This window comes from Panthera leo, chromosome A3, assembly GCF_018350215.1.
Source record: "Panthera leo isolate Ple1 chromosome A3, P.leo_Ple1_pat1.1, whole genome shotgun sequence".
In the NCBI taxonomy this organism is placed as follows: Eukaryota; Metazoa; Chordata; class Mammalia; order Carnivora; family Felidae; genus Panthera; species Panthera leo.
The window spans coordinates 21,542,720-21,561,483 of record NC_056681.1 but is presented as its reverse complement, the minus strand read 5'-3'; the positions used below and the strand labels follow the sequence as shown (position 1 = coordinate 21,561,483).

At 44.8% G+C, this 18,764-nt stretch overlaps 1 protein-coding gene across 3 annotated transcripts in view; it reads left to right on the top strand.

Annotated features, from left to right (window-relative positions):
* RPRD1B (regulation of nuclear pre-mRNA domain containing 1B) overlaps window positions 1-17,296 on the top strand; it is a 51,101-nt gene extending 33,805 nt beyond the window's left edge. For 2 of the 3 annotated variants that reach the window (XM_042931000.1, XM_042930999.1), the window contains exon 7: window positions 14,604-17,296. In XM_042931000.1, coding sequence (XP_042786934.1) covers window positions 14,604-14,753 — 150 coding nt within the window. In that variant the 3' untranslated portion in view covers window positions 14,754-17,296. Of the gene's footprint in view, window positions 1-9,319; window positions 9,601-14,603 lie in introns of those variants that run through there. The other variant, XM_042931001.1, reaches the window with a different exon arrangement.
* The last annotated feature ends 1,468 nt before the right edge of the window (window positions 17,297-18,764 follow it).

The following is an 18,764-nucleotide window of genomic DNA, read 5'->3' as shown; positions in this document are numbered from 1 at the left end:
TCTGAGAAGACCTTTCTAAGGTTTGAGAGAGCGGACTCTGCCGCTGAGGTTCTGAGTACCCTCCTGGCTATGACCGGGCGTGCTCGGTGTGGGGGAGGGCGATTGGCTCATCGAACTTGGGGGTGCTGCTGTATCTCCCCAGCTTGGCATCTCCCCTTTGGCTGTAACGAGTACTCAGGAGCAGAGCCTTCTACTTCAGACAGTACAGCTGGGAAGGGGGAAGTGGCCCCGGATCTAACATTGCCTTGTGACTCTTCGTATTTCTGTTTGCACTTTGGTTATAACAACTTGAGAAATTCTTTGGCTGTAGCCGAGGAGGTACTAAACCAAACTGATGGCCGTCTGTTGTTTTTGGCAGCATCGTTCCCCTCCCTGAGGGTGCAGATGGTTATTTCAATAATGGGATAGGCGATAGGTGGAGATAGAGAGCTCCATTTTTTGTCAGCTTTGGAGTAAATTCTTCCTTTTCCCATGATGTTTAAAGCCAGTATCTCATTGTCCATTCCAATACGGGCAGATGGGAGCAGGCGATCTAATCCTCATTTTAAATTTTTTTTTTTTTTTCAACGTTTTTTATTTATTTTTGGGACAGAGAGAGACAGAGCATGGACGGGGGAGGGGCAGAGAGAGAGGGAGACACAGAATCGGAAACAGGCTCCAGGCTCCGAGCCATCAGCCCAGAGCCTGACGCGGGGCTCGAACTCACGGACCGTGAGATCGTGACCTGGCTGAAGTCGGACGCTTAACCGACTGCGCCACCCAGGCGCCCCAAATCCTCATTTTAGATGAGAAAACAAAACAGACTCTATGAGCGGTTCAGGGTCACAGAGGAAGTCGGTGAGGACCAGAACCCTAAACTGACTCCTACTCGAGTGATCCTGTACTGTGTTCCCCTGGGAACTTAGAGGCCCTGCCTGCCCACAGTCTTCTACACTCAGTGCCCTTCCTTAGCCTAGAGTTCTTTCCTCCTGGTTTAGCAGTGTGGTCAGCACCATGGGCTTGTTCCAGCCATTGTCGAAAGGTCAGTCTGCTTACACAGCTCCAGTGACCCCGCGGATGGCTTACCCACTGCCTTTTCACCCCTGTTTTGAGATGGGAGCCTCCTCCCACAAAGTTTCCCTCCAGTAGATGGGGACTTTTCTTGAATTATGTGCTTCTGTCATTTGGAATTTAGGGGCTGTATCCTTGAAGTCCTTCCCTTCTTTTGAGTTGCTGCTGACCCTTACGCTCTGGTTGGGTGTGCAGCTTGAGCTTTGATCCATGAGGGCGCGCGTGTGTGTGCGTGTGTGCAGGTATTAGTGTGTGTTCTTGCCATGTCACAACGTGGAAATGGTATTTGTTCATCTCTTTTCATCCCAGGGGGAAATACCACATTATAATCATAATGTAGTTCACATACTTGGTGACCTAAAGGCATGGTTCCCCAACATTTGAGACTTCACATTGGAAAAGTGACATGATTTCATAGCTCTCCCAGCGAGAGTTCTTTTAGCCATAGCATTGTTTCCATATTTATAATCCAACTTCTGGTGATTCCTCCTGTTTTCCAAACCCGCTCCACTGGGTGTTAGCTGGTGTGTGTAGCACTGATTTCTCATACTTACAAAGTATATATACGTGTTAAGTGAAAACAGCATCTGGGCCCCTTGTCACTTCCTCCCTGCCAGAATGTTCATTCTTATTCAGCGAATACTCAGTTCTTTCTTTGTTTCTGATTAAATAAAAGACGTACATCACAGGAAACGTGGAAAATAAGTATTTAAAAAAGTATTATAATCTCATTACCCAGAGATAACTTTTTTAATGTTTATTTATTTATTTTGAGAGAGAATAGGAGCTGGGGAGGGGCAGAGAGTAAGAGTGAGAGTGAGAGAGAGAGAGAGAGAGAGACAGAGAGAGAGAATCCCAAGCAGGCTCCCTGCTGTCAGCAAGGAACCTGATGTAGGGCTCGATCCCATGAACTGTGAGATCATGACCTGAGCCGAAACCAAGTGTTGGACACTTAACCAACTGAGCCACCCAGGAGCCCCTGAGATAACATGTTTTCATTTTGGTGTGTTTCTTTTATTTTTTTCTCCAATTTTAAAATTAAAATGATCATAATATGTAGACAGTTTTCTGTCCTACTTTATTTTAATGGTATGTGATCATCTTTCCTTATTAACACAAACTTTATATAAACACTTGAAATGGCTGCTTGAACACTTATGGCTGGATAATCAACGATATTTGTATTGAGCATTTATATTTTTTTGTTTTGTTTTACCTTGAGCTAACTGCCAGTATTTGGATTATTTCCTTCCTGTAAATTTCTAAAAATGAATGCTGTGTGAACGTGTAGATGCCAGCTTGTCTCTGGGTATGTTGAAGTGTATATGCATTTCAAGGTCTTTGCCACCAGCATGCACGCCTGCCTCAGGGGTTCTTGCTCTTTGCAATGCTCTTAGGCTGTCTGGTGCTTTAGAGATAGAAGATACAAAATCCATGTATCCATGGGTATACGAGTTAAGGATTGTGAGAGCATTGAATAGTTTAATTAGACAAATGGGGCTCTCTTCTGGGCTTTAAGTTTGGGTTTACATTTGAAACTGCTGTGGGAAAATAGCAGCTACTTCTTATTTATAACAGTGACTTGAGTGACCATCACTTTGAGAGCAGGTTCAGATTACAGAAATCTGAGCCCTAGTGTCTAAGTGTTTGACCCGGTGGATACATGCCATTTTGAGCAGAGGTCTGTTTTGGTCTTTATGAATGTTCTACTGTTAAGGTGGGCCTTCACCCACTTCAGGTTGTCATTTTTTAGAAAGTAAAACTGGATTGTATCATACTTTGTAATCTTGGAAGTTCCTTCTCTGACTTTCGTTTTTATCTCTATAAAATATAGGGCTTGAAAATTAGAAAGTCTTCTTCTAAAGTCTGGGGTTTTTTTTAATGTTTATTTATTTTTTTAGAGAGAGTGTGAGCGGGGGAGGGGCACAGAGAGGGAGACAGTATCCGAAGCAGGCTCCAGGCTCCGAGCTGTCAGCACAGAGCCCGACGCGGGCCTCAAACCCACGAACCGTGAGATCATGACCTGAGCCGAAGTCGGACGCTCAACCGACTGAGCCACGCAGGCGCCCCAGAAAGTCTTTTTCTATGATTAGAGTAGAGATGTTCGTGGTCGGAATAGGAGTCCGAATGAAACCTTTGCAAACAAGTCCGTGAGCTCCCGGGGGTGTGGTGCACTTCACGTGAAGTGGTGAAGCCAGCTGTCATTGTGACTTTGCCTCCTCATCTGTTCTCTTCTTTATTCAGGTTCTTCTATATTCAGGAAAAAGGATGGACAACTGTCTTGCTTAATGCAGTCATTAGGTACTTGGAGAACTTCAAGCAGAGCAACTTTGCAGTTTTAAACTCCACAAAAATTTACCAGCAGCCTTCTGAGCATTCTTGGGGTTTGGATAGTGATTAATGGACTCAGTCCAGTCTTTCTTCAAAATGTCTGGTGTGATGTATTTGGTACTTTTCCGGGTCCTTTTATTTTGCCCTCCGTGTTTCTAGTCCGTGAGGTGTAGACTTGCTAGGCGTTATTCCTACGGGTATCATTTACCTCAGTTACGATTCATTGATGAGGATCTGCGGTCCCCATTCCAGGCTTTTTCTGGCTTTCTCCATTGAGGTGAGTGGTCCTTGCCTTTTCTCTTCGGTGTGGTTTTTCCACTTATAAAATAGCCCCGTTACCCTCACCTGGGGCAAACGGGTTCTAACACTTGTCTAACCTGAAGTTGTTAACGTCTGCCTTTCCTTATCACACGGGGCCTTCAGCGGCACTTTCTTTTACTTTCTGTGGAAGAAGTCTCCAGGAGAGTCGCCGAAGGTGTCCTTCTCGGCAGGTGGCACGCTTCGCCTCTCTAATATTAAAAACAACGACAGAAACAAAACATTCACGCGAGCGCACACCTCCACCGCCACCACTACCACCGTTCCCTTGTAACTAGCCTGTTTTCCCTCGCTGCCTCTACTTCTGAGCCCACTGCGGCATGGCGTGCGCATCTTACGGTCAACTGAAGTGGCTGTGTTCAGAATCCGCCACCACTGGTCCAGTCTCAAAAGCCAAAAGATACTTGGCCCCCCGTCTCTTGTTTCCTTTTCTTTTTTTGGCCCTCTCTACGGCGCTTGATGCTGTTAATTACCCTGTATGCGTTCTTCTTCTCTGGTTTCTGTACACCACCCCTGCTGTTCTACACTTACTTGTGTGTCCTTTACGAAGCTTGACTCCATCCCCGCCCCGTAGATGTTGGTATTCCTTTAGCCTTTTTCTCGTCCTGTCCTTGCGTGACACATTTAGAAAGGCTTCGGCTACCGCCGGTGTGCTGATGGCTTCAATCTAGATCGTGAGCCCAGATGCTTCCTTGTGCTTCGGATCCATGTATCTTCTTTCCACAGACACCTCAAGTGCCAGGTGGCCCGAACAGACCATCTTCTTCCAACCTTTCCTTCCCTTCTCTCTCCCTGTCTTGGAGAATGCCATTGCCATTCATCAAAACCAGACACCGGAGTTCATCCAGTGTTACTCCCTGTTTGTCCCACCTCCCAGTGGGTTCCTTCAGCCTCCTTTTGTCCCGGTCTCCCTCAGGCCCTGTGCCACCCCTCTGCCAGACGCCTCCTGTTGCCTGGCTGCCCCGTCGGAGTAGTCAGCAAGCCATTGTGATTTTTCCGTCCTCAGTTTTTCTTGAATCTGTCCCCTTCCTCTTCCTCTCTGTGTCCACTTCCACCACCTTAGCCCAGACCGCCATCACCTCTCACCTCCTCCCCCATAGTGGCCTCATCGCAGACCCATCGGCATTTGTTCTTGTGTCCTGGAATTCATTCTGCACGTGGCAGCCCTGTGATACTTTCCAAAACGTAGCCCTGGGCAGGTTGTTTCCCTGTATGAGCATGTTAATGGCTTCTCCTTGCTCCTGGAATATAAGCCCAAATTCTCGTGTGTTCCCACCGCACGCCCCACACTCCACCCCATGGCCTGCCCCTGTTGAGCTCATCAGCCGTGTCTCTTGTCACGTTCCATTGTGTTTTGTCTGTGCTGGCCTTTTTTGTCTCCGGCTTTACATGTGCTGTTCCCCTTGCCTAAAACACTCTGCCCCCTTTTCTTCCCACCGGTTACCCTTACCTCGTTGATTATGGTTCATCATTTATATTCCATGTCAAACAGCATTCTCCTGAGACCCCACCCCCATCTCCACCCCATAAAACCAGGTTTCTCCCCTCTCCCCCACCCCATATATACTGTCCTGTCTCCCGATCTTTTTCCTTCAGAGCACCACATAGTCTGTCATTCTGTTTATGGATGATTTGGTCATTTCCCTGGCCAGACCATAAAATCCTGTCTGCATTGTCACTCTTTCATCCCCAACCCTATGCTAATGCTTGACACAGCGTCCTGATCTAAGGCGGCAGCTATGGTTGTAGCTCAGTTCGTCTCTAGGCTGGGACAGACTGGATCTTTGATTGGGGGGGTGGGGGGGCGGGGGATGGACTCCTTTCACATTGACGACACTACCATAAGAGCTAGGCTTACTGGGTAGACCAATTTTTCCTCTCTCGACCTTTAGATTGATAGGACTAGACTGTGGTACTACCTAGTTATAAAAATCTGACTTTTTTTCCATGGTCTTGAAGGTTAGAGGCTCTTTCATTTGCTCAAACCAACTTTAGTGAATGTGGTAAATTTTCAGGACATACTCAGATGGCTTATGGGAAGAAGGATCTTTGTATCCCATTAATACTTCTCTTTTTTTTCAATTCTGCTATGCCTTTTCTTAACATGTAAATCAGGAACTCTAAGGACTGCTTATAAAATAATAAACATGGGAGTGGTGGCAGTTCTCTTCCTCCTCGGCTGATCCACCTTGAACAGTTTAGCAAGTGCCTGGTCTTATTCAGATCTGGTACCTCCCCATAGTGTAGGCATTATTTCCATTCCCGTCTTCAATGTAAGGATGCTGAGCCCAGAGAGGTGAAGTCATAGGGTGCACCATAGGCGAATGGTACAGTAGCATTTGAACTTGGAGTTTCTGACTGCGTATTTGCTTTCCTATCACAGCAGCCTCCCTCTGGTGGGAGACGTGATATATCCTCTCAGCCTTTTGGAGGAGCCAGGAAATGTATTTTTTTTTTCCTTATGGAAAGGAGTCGGTCTTTTTATTTCTTGTAGAGAAAACTGTATCCAGATGCAGTGCAGTAACCTACAGGCTGCCTTGCCCCAGGCAGACCTTCTGGCACTTAGAATCGTAACAAATAACCGCCTACGATTATTCCGGGTGAGACTGCCCTTTTCCTTTCTACCCTTTGCTTCTCAGCTGCCCTCCGGGAAGGCTGGACTGGACCAGCATTTGTCTCAGAAGGAGAAACCATTCGAAGGTCTGCATTTCCTTTTTTAAAAATTTTTAAATTTTTTTTAGGTTTATTTATTTATTTTTGAGAGAGCGAGCGAGCAGGGGAGGGGTAGGGAGAGAGGGAGAAGAATCCCAAGCAGGCTGCACGCTGTCAGCACAGAGCCTGATGGGGGACCCCACCTCACAAACCAGGAGATCCTGACCTGAGCTAAAACCAAGAGTCAGACGCTTAACGGACTGAGCCACCCAGGCGCCCCAGGGTCCGCATTTCTGATGTTTGCACATCAGTCACCTGCTTTTCCACGAAAATGGTTAAGGAAGCCAGTTTGTGGGGGCTTTTGTTACTTGCATCAAACTTCTATTTTTGACATTTGACTTAAAAAAAACCACATTTATTATAAATAGTAAATAGTTCTTCTTGTACTTTAGTACCATATATTTACCTGGTTTTGTATAATGAGAGACCCCTAGCAAAAATGTAAAGCATTTTTGGAGGGCCCAGGTGCATTTTTTAAATAAATCTCTTTTTAAAGCATTTTATGGACATCTGTTAAATTATAAATATTTAGGTTTATAATTTCAAGTTTTGAAAATTTGCCCAGTCCTAAAATTGACTTTATTTTTTTGTTAGTTTCATTTTTTTATTAATTTAATTATGGATGTGTCGACACTTTTTATTCTTCTCTTGTTTCTGCAAATCCCTGTCAGAAGGGAGTTTTTGCTGCAGCAGTAGAAGCTGCCTTAAACCTTTTGTGTAGAAGGTCTGCTGGGGAGAAACAAAAATCCTGAAAAGACTTCATGGTACGATTCCAAGCCTAAGAAGCCCTTTCCCATCCAACGCCTCCAATGGATGGTTGACTCGCTCTGAGAACATTCCTCTAATTATTACAGCCATTTTGTCATTTTGCTTTCTGGGAAATACTTTGTGTTTACCTTTATTATTGGTTCAGTATGGGGCCGGGAGGTCCTGGGCGCTGGAGCCAAAGCCACAACTTCCTCCTTTTCTTGTATCTTCCCCAGCATCTTACTCAGCAGCTCCAGCCCTGCTGTGACATCCTAAGATGTATCATTTTGAAATGTTGCAGCTGCCACTGAGTCACATGGGACCATGGAGCTGGCTGGGGCAGAGAGGTGCAGATCAGCGATGGCTTTTTTTGTTCTCATGTAGATTCATGAAAAAAGGGCAAAAGTGGCATTCTTATTTTCAGCCCAAAGATTTGTATGTTTTCTCTACAAAATGAAAGAGAAGTGAATTAATTGTGGTGTAAGTAGAGGCTGTAGATCCTGTGAGCTTTAGTGGCAAGATGAGGCGGCCGATTAGGGGTGTTAAATGGTTTTAGGGCGAGGGTCAGCTTCCCCTTTCTGTTTGGCTGCCAGCCTTCATGCAGCTAAGCAGTCCTTTGACTTAAATTCAGTGTGGTAGGTCACCTTTAAAACAGGGCCCTTCGTAAACTGCTTTGTGCATAATAACCCTTTATGACTCTTAATTGCGAGTAGCCGAGCAGTGGGTGATTTTTATATACCATATGTCCTGTAGCACAACAGGGCAAGATAAAGAAAAACATGGGTCTCAGTACTGGAAATTTTGTCTCATCAAATCGAGCCCCTGCCTGTGGTGTTATTTCTAACACAGTTGTTCTTATGTATATACTTCCTAGCCAGAAAAAAATAGATCGGACAATGTTTACATTTTGATCAGTATTTCTTATAGGACTTGCCAGGGGAGAAGCTTATAATTTTGTTTGTTCTGAAGATGAAATTCTTGTAGAAAGGTCACCACAATGTCAGTCCCTATCGTTTCTAACCCTCTTATCTCAGAGCTCATCTGCAGCATGTCAGGTCTGGCCTCCTGCTCTCACCAAAAAAGGCAAAGAATGTGGAAGCCTTGCTCCAATCAGCCAGTTGTGTTCGTGCTCCACGATGGTCCGTGTTCACACGGTGTCAGCTGGATCCACAGGAACCAGAGGGTGTTGGACGCGTTTTCTGCTGCAAGTTCAGAGAGCCCGTGAGGCAAGATTCCAGAGCTTTGCCAGAAGCATAAATCCTAGGCATTATCTCCAAACTGCACACTGGGCCTCACCCTCTACGTTTTAAACATTTCTTGGCAGTCAAATAAACCCAGGCAGTTTATCATAGGTGCCCACTCTCCCCCCGCACCCCCTCCTCCAGGATCCTGAAACAGGATAGCAGCAGCAAGTCTGATAGAACTCTCACCTTTTTCCCGGCTCCCTACAGCCTCTCATGGGTGAAGTAGGGTCTGCTGCGGTCAGTGCATGTGCCGGAACGGGTCAGCTCAGTCCCCCGCCTCCGCCACGACCCCAGTACGAATCATGCATGAGCAGGAGAGGAATCGCTGCAGGACAATTTGGATTTGCCTTGTCTCTTGCTTGAGATGGGTAGTGGGGGAAAGGCAGGTATCTGAAGACAAGAGTGCAAAAAAGAGCCACTGTGAATCATGGTCAAGAGAAGCGGGGGTGGGGGAGCAGAAGGCCGAAAGCAGGAGCGCTGCGGCCGTGCCCCCCGCGGGTGTAAATTGTGCAGGTCCCGATCTCACGTGTTCCTGTTCCAGGCAGGGCAGCGTGAGTGCCAGAGTAAAGGCTTAGTCATCTGTTGCACACAGGTGCAAGGTATTGGAAACAAGGAGCACAGGACCACCTTTTGCCACATCGTTTCTTTAGCTGAGTAGTACTTGGTGTACTGAAGAGGTGGTGGGATGCAGCACACTTACGTGGGTCAGAAGACTTTGACCAGGTGTCATTGCACTGATGTCGGTTTTAGTGATAACGCCACAAGCTGGATTTCTTCTGCGGGCTGGAGTTGCTGAGGACACGGTTCGGGACCTTGCAGCAGGAGAGCTTGTGGACCAACTTTTGTTAGAAGGTAGACTGGTAGATTGAGAAGAAAGATTCGTGGGGTTTTGTAATCTGTCTCCTCTACCTGTCCAGAACCAAAGAGAAAAACCGTGGAGAGACAGCTAGTGAGGAAATGCCATCACCCGACCAAGGGAGCATAGGAGCCGGAGAACTGGAAGGCAAGTGAGAAGCCGGAGTTGTATTGTGGGCATAGTTCAGTTTGGATCCGATCTCAAGTTTTTATTTGTCCATGGTGACATTTATAGATCACTACATCTATTGAAAAAAAAAAAAAAAAAAAAGGAAGGGTTGGAGGTCACAGTCTGTTACTACTGAATCTGTTTAGGGGACTATAAAATTAGTATTACTGTTCAGTTTGACCTAATCAGAGCTTGCCATGAATTTTTTTTTTTTTTAATTTTTTTAATGTACGTTTATTTTTGAGAGAGAGCACAAGTGGGGGAGGGGCAGAGAGAGAGGGAGACACAGAATCTGAAGCAGGCTTCAGGCACCCCAGAGTTTGCCATGAATTCTTACCTGCTCATTTCTCCTCAAAGCATTAAGCTAGGTCATTCAGCTGTCCCAGCTAAGCCAGGTGCGTGTTTTAACAATTTTCGAAGCAATCTTTACCTGTATTTGGATATTCAGAGTATATACTTTTGTCACCCTTGCCGATGCATTTAAACCGCTTGGCTTATTTCTTCGGGTCACAGCAAAATAAGAGGAAGGTACAGAGATTTGCCATATACCTCCTGCATGCCTTCCCTTCACTGCCAACAGTGTGGTGCATCTGTTATCGGTGATGACCCTACACTGACATATCCTCATTGCTCAGTGTCCATACCATACCTGAGGGCTCACTTTTGGTGTTGTATGTTCTGTAGGTCTGGACAGATGTATAACGACATGTGTCCAGCATTCTGGTGTTTTCACTACCCTAAAAATCCTCTGTGCTCTGTTCATCCCCCCAACCCCTGTCTCCATAGTTTTGCCTTTTTCAGAATGTCATAGTTGGGCTCATACAGTATGTGGCCTTCTCAACTTGACTCCTTTCACTTAGTAGTATACGTTTAACATTTCTCCCATGTCTTTTTTTTTTTTTAATTTTTTTTTTTTTTTAACGTTTATTTTTGAGACAGAGAGAGACAGAGCATGAACAGAGGAGGGTCAGAGAGAGGGAGACACAGAATCTGAAACAGGCTCCAGGCTCTGAGCTGTCAGCACAGAGCCCGACGCGGGGCTCGAGCTCACAGACCGTGAGATCATGATCTGAGCCGAAGTCGGCCGCTTAACCGACTGAGCCACCCAGGCGCCCCATTTCTCCCATGTCTTTTCATGACTTGATATCTCCCTTCTTTTTAATGCTACATAATTGTCTGGTTGAAGCAAAGTTCATTTATCCATTTACCTGAAGGACTCCTTAGTTGCTTCCAAGTTTTGGCAATTATGAATAATGCTGCTATAAACATTCATGTGCAGCTTTTTGTGTGGCGTTAAGTTTTCATCTCCTTTGGATGACTACCAAAGAGCATGATTGCTGGAATGTATGGTAAAAGTATGTTTAGCTTTGTAAGAAACCACCAAATTGCCTTCCAAAATAGTTGTACCATTTTGCATTCCCACCAGAATGTATGAGAGTTCCCCTTGCGCCACATCCTTGTCAGCTTTTGGTGGTGTCAGCGTTCTGGATTTTGGTCATTCTAATAGATGTGTGGAGGCATCTGGTTGTAATTTGCATTTCTCTGATAACAAATGTTGTCTTTTGCAAACATTCTCTCCCAGCCTGTATCTTGTCTTTTCATTTTGTTGACAGTGGCTTTTGCAGAGCAGATAATTTTTCATTTTAATGAAATCCACCTTATGGGTTCGTTCATGGTATTGTACCTTTGGTAGATTATATACTATATATATATAGGTATGTATATAATACCCTTTGGTATTGTATCCTAAAAGTCATCACCAACCCAAAGATCATCTAGGTTTACTTTTGCTATCTTCTAGGAATTTTATAGTTTTGTGTTTTCCATTTAGTCTGTGATTCATTTGAGTTAATTTTTGTAAAGGGTGTAAGATCTGTGTCTGGATTTGTTTGTTTGTTTGTTTTGCATGTGGGTGTCCAGTTGTTTCAACTTTTTTGCTGAAAGTACTATTTTTTCTCCATTGTATTGCCTTTGCTCCTTTATCAAAGGTCAGTTGGCTTATTTATGTGGGTCTGTTTCTGGACTGTTCTGTTGCATTGATCTGTTTTGTCTATTTTTTCGGCAGTATCACATTGTCTTGGTTACTGTGGCTTTATCGAAAGTCTTAGGGTTGAATAATGTCTGAATTTGCTCTCTTTCAATATTGTGTTGGTTATTTGAAGTCTTTTGCCTCTCCGTATAAACTTTAGAATCACTTTGTCTATATTCACAAAATAACTTGCTGTGCTTTTGATTGGGACTGCATTGAATCTGTAGATCAAGTTGGGAAGAACTGACATCTTTACAGTATTGAGCCTTCCTATTCATGAACATGGAATATCTCCCCATTTATTTAGCTCTTCTTTGTTTCAGAGTTTTATAATTTTCCTCATGTGGATCTTATAGATTTATACCTAAGTAGTATTTCATTGTTTTGGGTACTAATGCAAACTCTGTACTTCATCTTTTTCAGTGACAGTCCCACTTTCATCCTTTCTGTAGTGATGCCCTCCTCCTAGGCTCATGCACCTGCTCTTAAAGTAGAAATCCCTATGGAATGAGTAACCCAATGGCATGAGGAGGTGTGTATAAGATCCATGAGCTTTCGGAGTGGCCTGAAGAGAGGACTTTAATGGGGAAACATATTTCCTTTAATTAAAATGAAGTTTATTTGACTGTATTTAAAATGTAATCACAGCCTAAACATGATGAGATACCCTCTCCCCCCCAACACTCCCCCCCCCACCCCGCCTTACCCCCAAATAGGAACAAATGGGATTTTGGGTTTCTTTTTAAAAGATTGCCTGGGAGAGGATTATTTGAACTTAAGGTGATGTCTAATGAGATCAACCACCTCTTCTTTCAAACTCACGTGGACTTGCTAAATTAGTCTGAGGGTCACCCAAGAGTGCAGAGCTTTGGATTCTGAATCTCGCTCCACTCACTGGAGACTCAGTGATCTTCAGACTGTTTTTAAGGAATTCCTTGAGTTGAAGTGCTCGGTACGTGCCAGGAGCGATGGCTCCAAGTCACGGTGGCGTCAGAGGACCTGGGCAGGGAGCAAGGGGCAACTATTCAGGAGCTCTTATACCCTTTTTGTACGTAGAATTCAGGAGAAGCTAATTAAATGGATCCATGTTCGGTAATAGAGAATTAGTCTTCTCTATTAATTTCCCTTGAAGTATATAAAACCAAAGAAAAAAAATGTTTGCAGAGGGGGAAGGGCGGGGAACCTTGGCAATTTAGATCCTCATCTGTGAAATTTGTTTTCAGTTTCAAGAATGAAAGCTTAATGGGGTATGCTTATACCTAATGTTATGTTTTATATGTTGTTAATTTATCGGGCAGCTGTTGGACACCTACTGTTCACAGGGCACTGTTGGTCATGGTGGATAATGGGTAAAGCAGATGGGTCCGGTCTCAGCCTCCTGAAGCTCACTAGTGTGATAGGGGAGTCATTATTAACAATTTACGTAAGTCATTATTTTAGTTGTGTTAAGTCTACAAAGAAAAGAGATGGGATGCCAGGAAAGCTTACTTTCTTCCCTGTGTCTTCATCCGATGGCTTGTGTGAGCAGTTCTTCTGGGCAGAAGCCGCAACTGCCTGCGCTAATGTGGGCACAGAGCCTCCCTGCCCACGTTTCCACATCCCTTCTCCCACTCTTTTCTTGGACTTTGTCTTTATAACTTGAGCTAATTGTTCTTCATTTAACCTGTTTCCTGTCTTACCCCTCTTCCCAGGAGTCCTCGAGCATATGCCCTCAAACTCTCTGCCTCTCTAAGTGTGTCTAAGGTATCTGGTAGGAAAGAATCTAGAATTTGAAGAACAATCTTACGAATAGGCCAGTTCCTTCATTTTCAGATAAGGAAGGTGAGGACGAAGGAAGAGAGGGACCATGTCCACAGTCACATAGCAGGTTGGAGTCAGAGCCAAAACTAACTCAGGTCCTTGCCTCGGAGCCCAGTGCTTTCTTTTGCATTCCTGCAGGAGAGGCTTTAGTCAGCAGGGATCCATCCTCAGGAACTTCCCGTCTTTGCAGAAATACTGAGGAGGGTACACAGCTAGCTAGAGGCTAGGAGACCCAAGAGGGGCCATAAACAGACCTCAAATGGCCCAGGGTTGTTATTCCATACAGATTCACCAAAGGCGCTTTTTGTTGGGAGGAAAGAAAATAGTACACCAAGTTCCTGTCATTAGGGAAGTCATATTTTAGAGGAACGTAGAAGTCTAACATGTATGAAAAGAGCACCTCAGAGCAGCCTGTTAGGAGCTCGGATGCACCTCGGTGCACAGGAGGGCTCCAGAACGGGTGGAGGTGGGGACTGGAAGAGAAAACGTTTTCCTAAAAGAGGCAGAGCTCAGTTGGTAGGCAGGGAAGTGGAGGCAGAATTTCACTGGGAGCAGGAGAAGGAAGATACCCCTCGAAGCTGGAGCAGACTCCTGAACAAATGGCCCGTGCAGGCAGTGGCCTGTGCGTTGTGGGGTGGGGGTGGGGGTTGTTGAGAAGTTGTGGGAGATACTTTTGGGCAGGCGCTAATTTTAAAAGACCTTGAGCTCTGAGCAGCCATGGAGCTAGCACGGTGCCGTGCTTCACTCTCTCAAGGAGGTGACTGGATGAAAGCTGGGCTTTCGGAAGAGAAGTCTGGCGTGTTTAGGGGAGACAACCGGAAGGACTCATCGGGGATTTGCTGTGGTTACTTGGGTGTGGGATGAGGAAGCCCTGGGCACGGACGTGGGTGTTTTGAGCTTCTGTGGTGCTTGTTTGTCATAGGTGATAGATCTGGATGACTCTCTCAGTTTAATACAAAGTGGAGCTTTATAGTGATTTTTCTAGGCATGTCTAGGTGGCACCCTCAAAATAACTGTAAAGCCTGAGCATCTGTCTTTTATTTTATAAGGTGTTTTGAAATAGAAGAGCACCAGTAAAAGGCAATGCAAACACAAAATGTCATGCTTTTACTTCTAAATCTCAAGTGCTACGTTAAATACGATTTAATTCACTGTTGCCAGTATTGAACTCTGCTTTCCTTTTTTATGTAAAGGATTCTTCCTTTTGCGAACCTGGCTGAAGTGGGGAGGGGCTGTCTGGTGAAGAGAACTAGAGCAGGAAGCTGAGAGTATCTGTCTTGGCTCCTGAGGCCTGACCATCATCAGCACACACAGACTTAACCACGTTGTCTTCTCTTTGTCTCCTTAGGAATATAAACAGAAGCTCGCTCGGGTAACCCAGGTCCGCAAGGAACTGAAGTCCCATATTCAGAGCTTGCCAGACCTCTCGTTGCTGCCCAACGTCACAGGAGGCTTGGCCCCCCTGCCCTCTGCTGGTGACCTGTTTTCAACAGACTAGGACAGGTGTCGTGCCCCAAATTCCCATCTCTACCAGCAGAAAGAAGAGAGAGGGCAAGTCATGGTTGGAAATAACCATGATGGAAATAACTTGTGGCCCCTGGTTCTGTCCCTCCTTCATCCCAGTCCCGCAGCCTCAAGAAAGAACCACTGACTCTGAATCTCCTCTCCGTCCTCTCCTGTTGAGCACAATTCAGAACAGTGGCGAGTGGAGTCCAATTAGATTCATATTTGGAAAGAATACAAAGTCTCCCACTTCATGTATTCATGCCCCTGTTGGTTCTCCATTCTTAGCTGTCTCTTTACACCCAAGAAGTTATGAAAATCATGTGTACTTCTGGAAGTTTTCAGAAGAATCTTGTCCCTCCCGACAGCATTGTGTCATGAGAGCCGCTTCTCTTTTCGGAGCTGGGTTTGTTCAAGTTCAGTGCAGGCCTCCACTGAAGGACTCACTCTGGAGTCATTGACTTTCCTGGCTACCGTCCACCCCAAAGGTTGGAGGCACGACTGTCAAGCAGCTTTGCCGTGAAGAGTTTGCCAAATCTCTGATCCTTCCTTTCCCCTGCTTGTAGTGATGTATAGTTACAGGTGCAGTGCATTTGTTTTATAAGCAGACTAGGGAATCTAGCAATAAGATTCAAAGCTGACCTGGGATATACGGTTCAGAAGGAAGACTAACGGGGATCACAGACGTGAGTTCAAAATAAGTTATGTGCTTCGGGTTCCTACGGACCACCTTCCCAGGGTTCCTGCTGTCGTAGAAAACGTTCCTAAAGACGTGATCTTCTGGCCCTAATCTTGTGAAGGCAGTTGTTAGGAATGGCACTGGTGGACCCCAAAAGCTAAAGGCAAAACCAAGAGTGTGGACTCTGCACGGGTGTTGCTTTTAGACTCCTGTCTTTTGGGGAGTAGGGCTCACACTAGCATTGTTTCACTGGGCTCAGGTCTACGGTATGGCGAGTGAACTTGAGTATCTCCCCTGCAGATATGACGCTCTGTGCATGTCTGTCTGTCTGTCAGTTTACGCCACTGCACACATCCTTGTGCCCGGAGGAGGAGGAGTACTTGATCGGCTGTTACCGAGTAGCTCATCTCGGGCAGAGGAAGGGGGGAAGTCAGGGATATTAATTTTGGGTTTTAATTCCATTATCATGCCAGCTGATATCATGACTATATAATGTAGTTACAAAGGATTTTTACCTTGCTTTTAGTAAAGGTTAGGCCTGCTAACTGTAAATCATTCTGATTTGGCAGTCTTCTTTTCGACATTGGAAAGGGCAGAAAACAGTTTGCCCCAGTAGTATGACAGGAGTCAGGGCCCGGAGGCTGAAATCCATAAGCTATAAAAAGGAATTCAGCGGTGGGGGCTTCAGAATCTCCATTATTTTGCGTTGTTATTTTCAGGATTACCAAAAAGCCAATTACTTGTAATTTTACATGTTAAACATGTGGAAACATAGCCTGTGTTTTTACAGTGTGCAGGCTTTCCTTTTAGAAGCTCTTCTGTCTGCCATGAAGTGAGAACAGTGAAAAAAAGTCCTAGCAGGTGTTCAGTTTGACTCTGTGTAGAACATAGTAGCATTGAAGCTGTTCTTTGGATTTGAATATAGACTGGATGTTGTTTGCTTACTGATACTGCCTGTGGTCCTGTCATTATTAAATTAACGAGTCTCTAACTATAAAGTTTTCCTCCCAGAGGCCAGAGGGCAGTAGGTGACTTTACTAAGGAAAATTGCAGGAAAATTGCAAGATCGCTTCTAATCGTTGCTGTTTTCTGCGCATACGCCCCTCCCCACATGGTGTGCTGCTTCAGTCCTCCGTGCGAGCTTGATGTGGAACGGACCCATCTGGGACATTCTCTGTGCTTTTACCAAGGAAGCAAAATTTGACTAGCCACAAATCAAAAGGGCAGAGTAGATGTTTGCTCTGATCAGCTGGATGACAATGTTACGGCGTGATGGATTTCACCCATCGCTGTATTTTCTCTGATTGAGTTTGACCAGCAATTGGTGCGTGATTCTTAACAGCAAGAGCAAGAAATGAAACTGTAGCAATTATGTAAATGAATGTGTTGGCCTCCTAACACCTGTTACTAGTGGACTTCCTGTGAGGAAGTTAGTTTTGGGGTTTGTTTTGTTTTTTAATGAAATGCTTTTGTGTTTTAAATCTTCATGCTCCCTGTATCCTCCCCATGTGTGCTCACTTCATTTGTTTAATTTAAACGAGCCTTTCTCCTTGTCTGTACCAGGTGGGCCGGTGGGGTGGGCTGGGGTGGGGTGGGTGGCTTTTGTTTTGTGTGTTTTCTTTCTTTAGGGCATCCGTAGGCCTCAAGGACCTCTCCTTTAGGTCATATTCCTCAGAACGTCTTCATTCTAATTTGTTTTGTTTTGTTTTGTTTTTCTTAAAGAATATTTTTAAAGCTTAAATTTGTATATTAATTTAGGACTTTATTTAGAAGTATAGGCTGTCATTGGCGGCAGCAGTATATTCTGAAATGTCTCATAGATATATATTTTTGAATAAAGATGGTGTTGTTGAACGACACTGTGTGATGTTTCTTTCCCCTGCCTCGTTACAGAACACCCGGTGCTTCCTTTGTAAGTGGTGGGTAATTAGTAATCACCAATAGAGATTCTGCCGTCTGCACAGAATCTTGTCCCTTAGGAGTTTTGTTACTGTTAGCGGCCCATAAATACTCAGCACTTACATAGTATGTTCTGGTTCTTTCCAGGGGCTTAATTAGCTTTAATTAGCCAATCCACACAGGGCCCCGGAGAGGGACCTCCATAGTTTTATTCTCGTTGTACAGAAGTGGGAACGGATGGAGAGAGGTTAAATGACTCTTTCCCCACTACCACAGTCTCTGACAGATTCAAACTTGGAAGTTTTTGATTTCAGCGCTTTTGTTCACACTGCTAGGCCTCCGGAGAGAGATTTGAGTTTGGCAATCCAGTGAAAGCCACTCTGAACTGTTTAAAAGAGCAAAATGTGAGATCGTTGTCAATCCAAAGGTATGTCCTTTAAAAACATTTCTGCGCGTTTCCTTTCTCCTTTGTTTTCACTTGTGAATGCAATGAAAGCCTATTGGCCGAGTGCTGTTAATGAGAACTTGAAATAATGGAAAAACAGTTTGAAATACAGCCTTTTGAAGTAACTGATGGTCTTGGAAGGCTGATTTGAACCCTTTCCACTGGGTGAAGGCAACCTTTGTCAGAAAAAGCAGGGTTGGCTGTTTTAAGCCACAAGAATGCCGCAGTACCTGTGGTCCTTCAAGATTAAATGCAGCTCGAGGCCGAGTGCAGAATCAGGGGAGTTGAACGTATGCATTGCTGGAGTTCAGGCCTAAAATATAAAAGGTGAATGTGATACGTGAATCTCAGGAGAACAGAATCTCCTTCTGTGTCCCCAGGTTTCATGGCCTAGTTAATGCCTTCACTCCTACCTATAAATAGTAAGTCCATAATTCCTCGGGTTTAATTAGCACCCCAGGCTACAAAATACGGCTGTGAGGTCCTCAAAGCTGAAGATGGGACTGCCCAAGAGTTCATGAATCTGTCAAAATGCTTAACTTTTGTGATTAGAGTCATTAACTCTCTGTGTGACCTTCCTGGGCCAGGTACTTCCCTCCCCGGGCCTCAGTTTTCTTATCTCTGAAATGTGGTATTGGACTAAATTATCTCTAGGTTCTCTGCCAGCCCTAAAAGCTTATGGTGATTTTACTGCAGGAGAAAAAGGCAGGACCGAAGTCTGAGAATGCTGAATATGGCAAGTCCTAGGTTCCCGGAAATATGTGTTAGATAGGATAATAACACCACTGTTGTGTTGTATACAGTTACTCTAAAAAAAGGAGGAGCATATACAAAACCCCGGGAATCTGTAAGGAACAGAACACGAGAAACAGTGCCAAGACCAAGAAGATGGGAGTAAACACTGTTCACCGGGCACAAATAATCTGCATTTTGTATAGTTGAGGTCTTAAAAAAAAAAACAACAAACTATTTTCCAGCCTGGT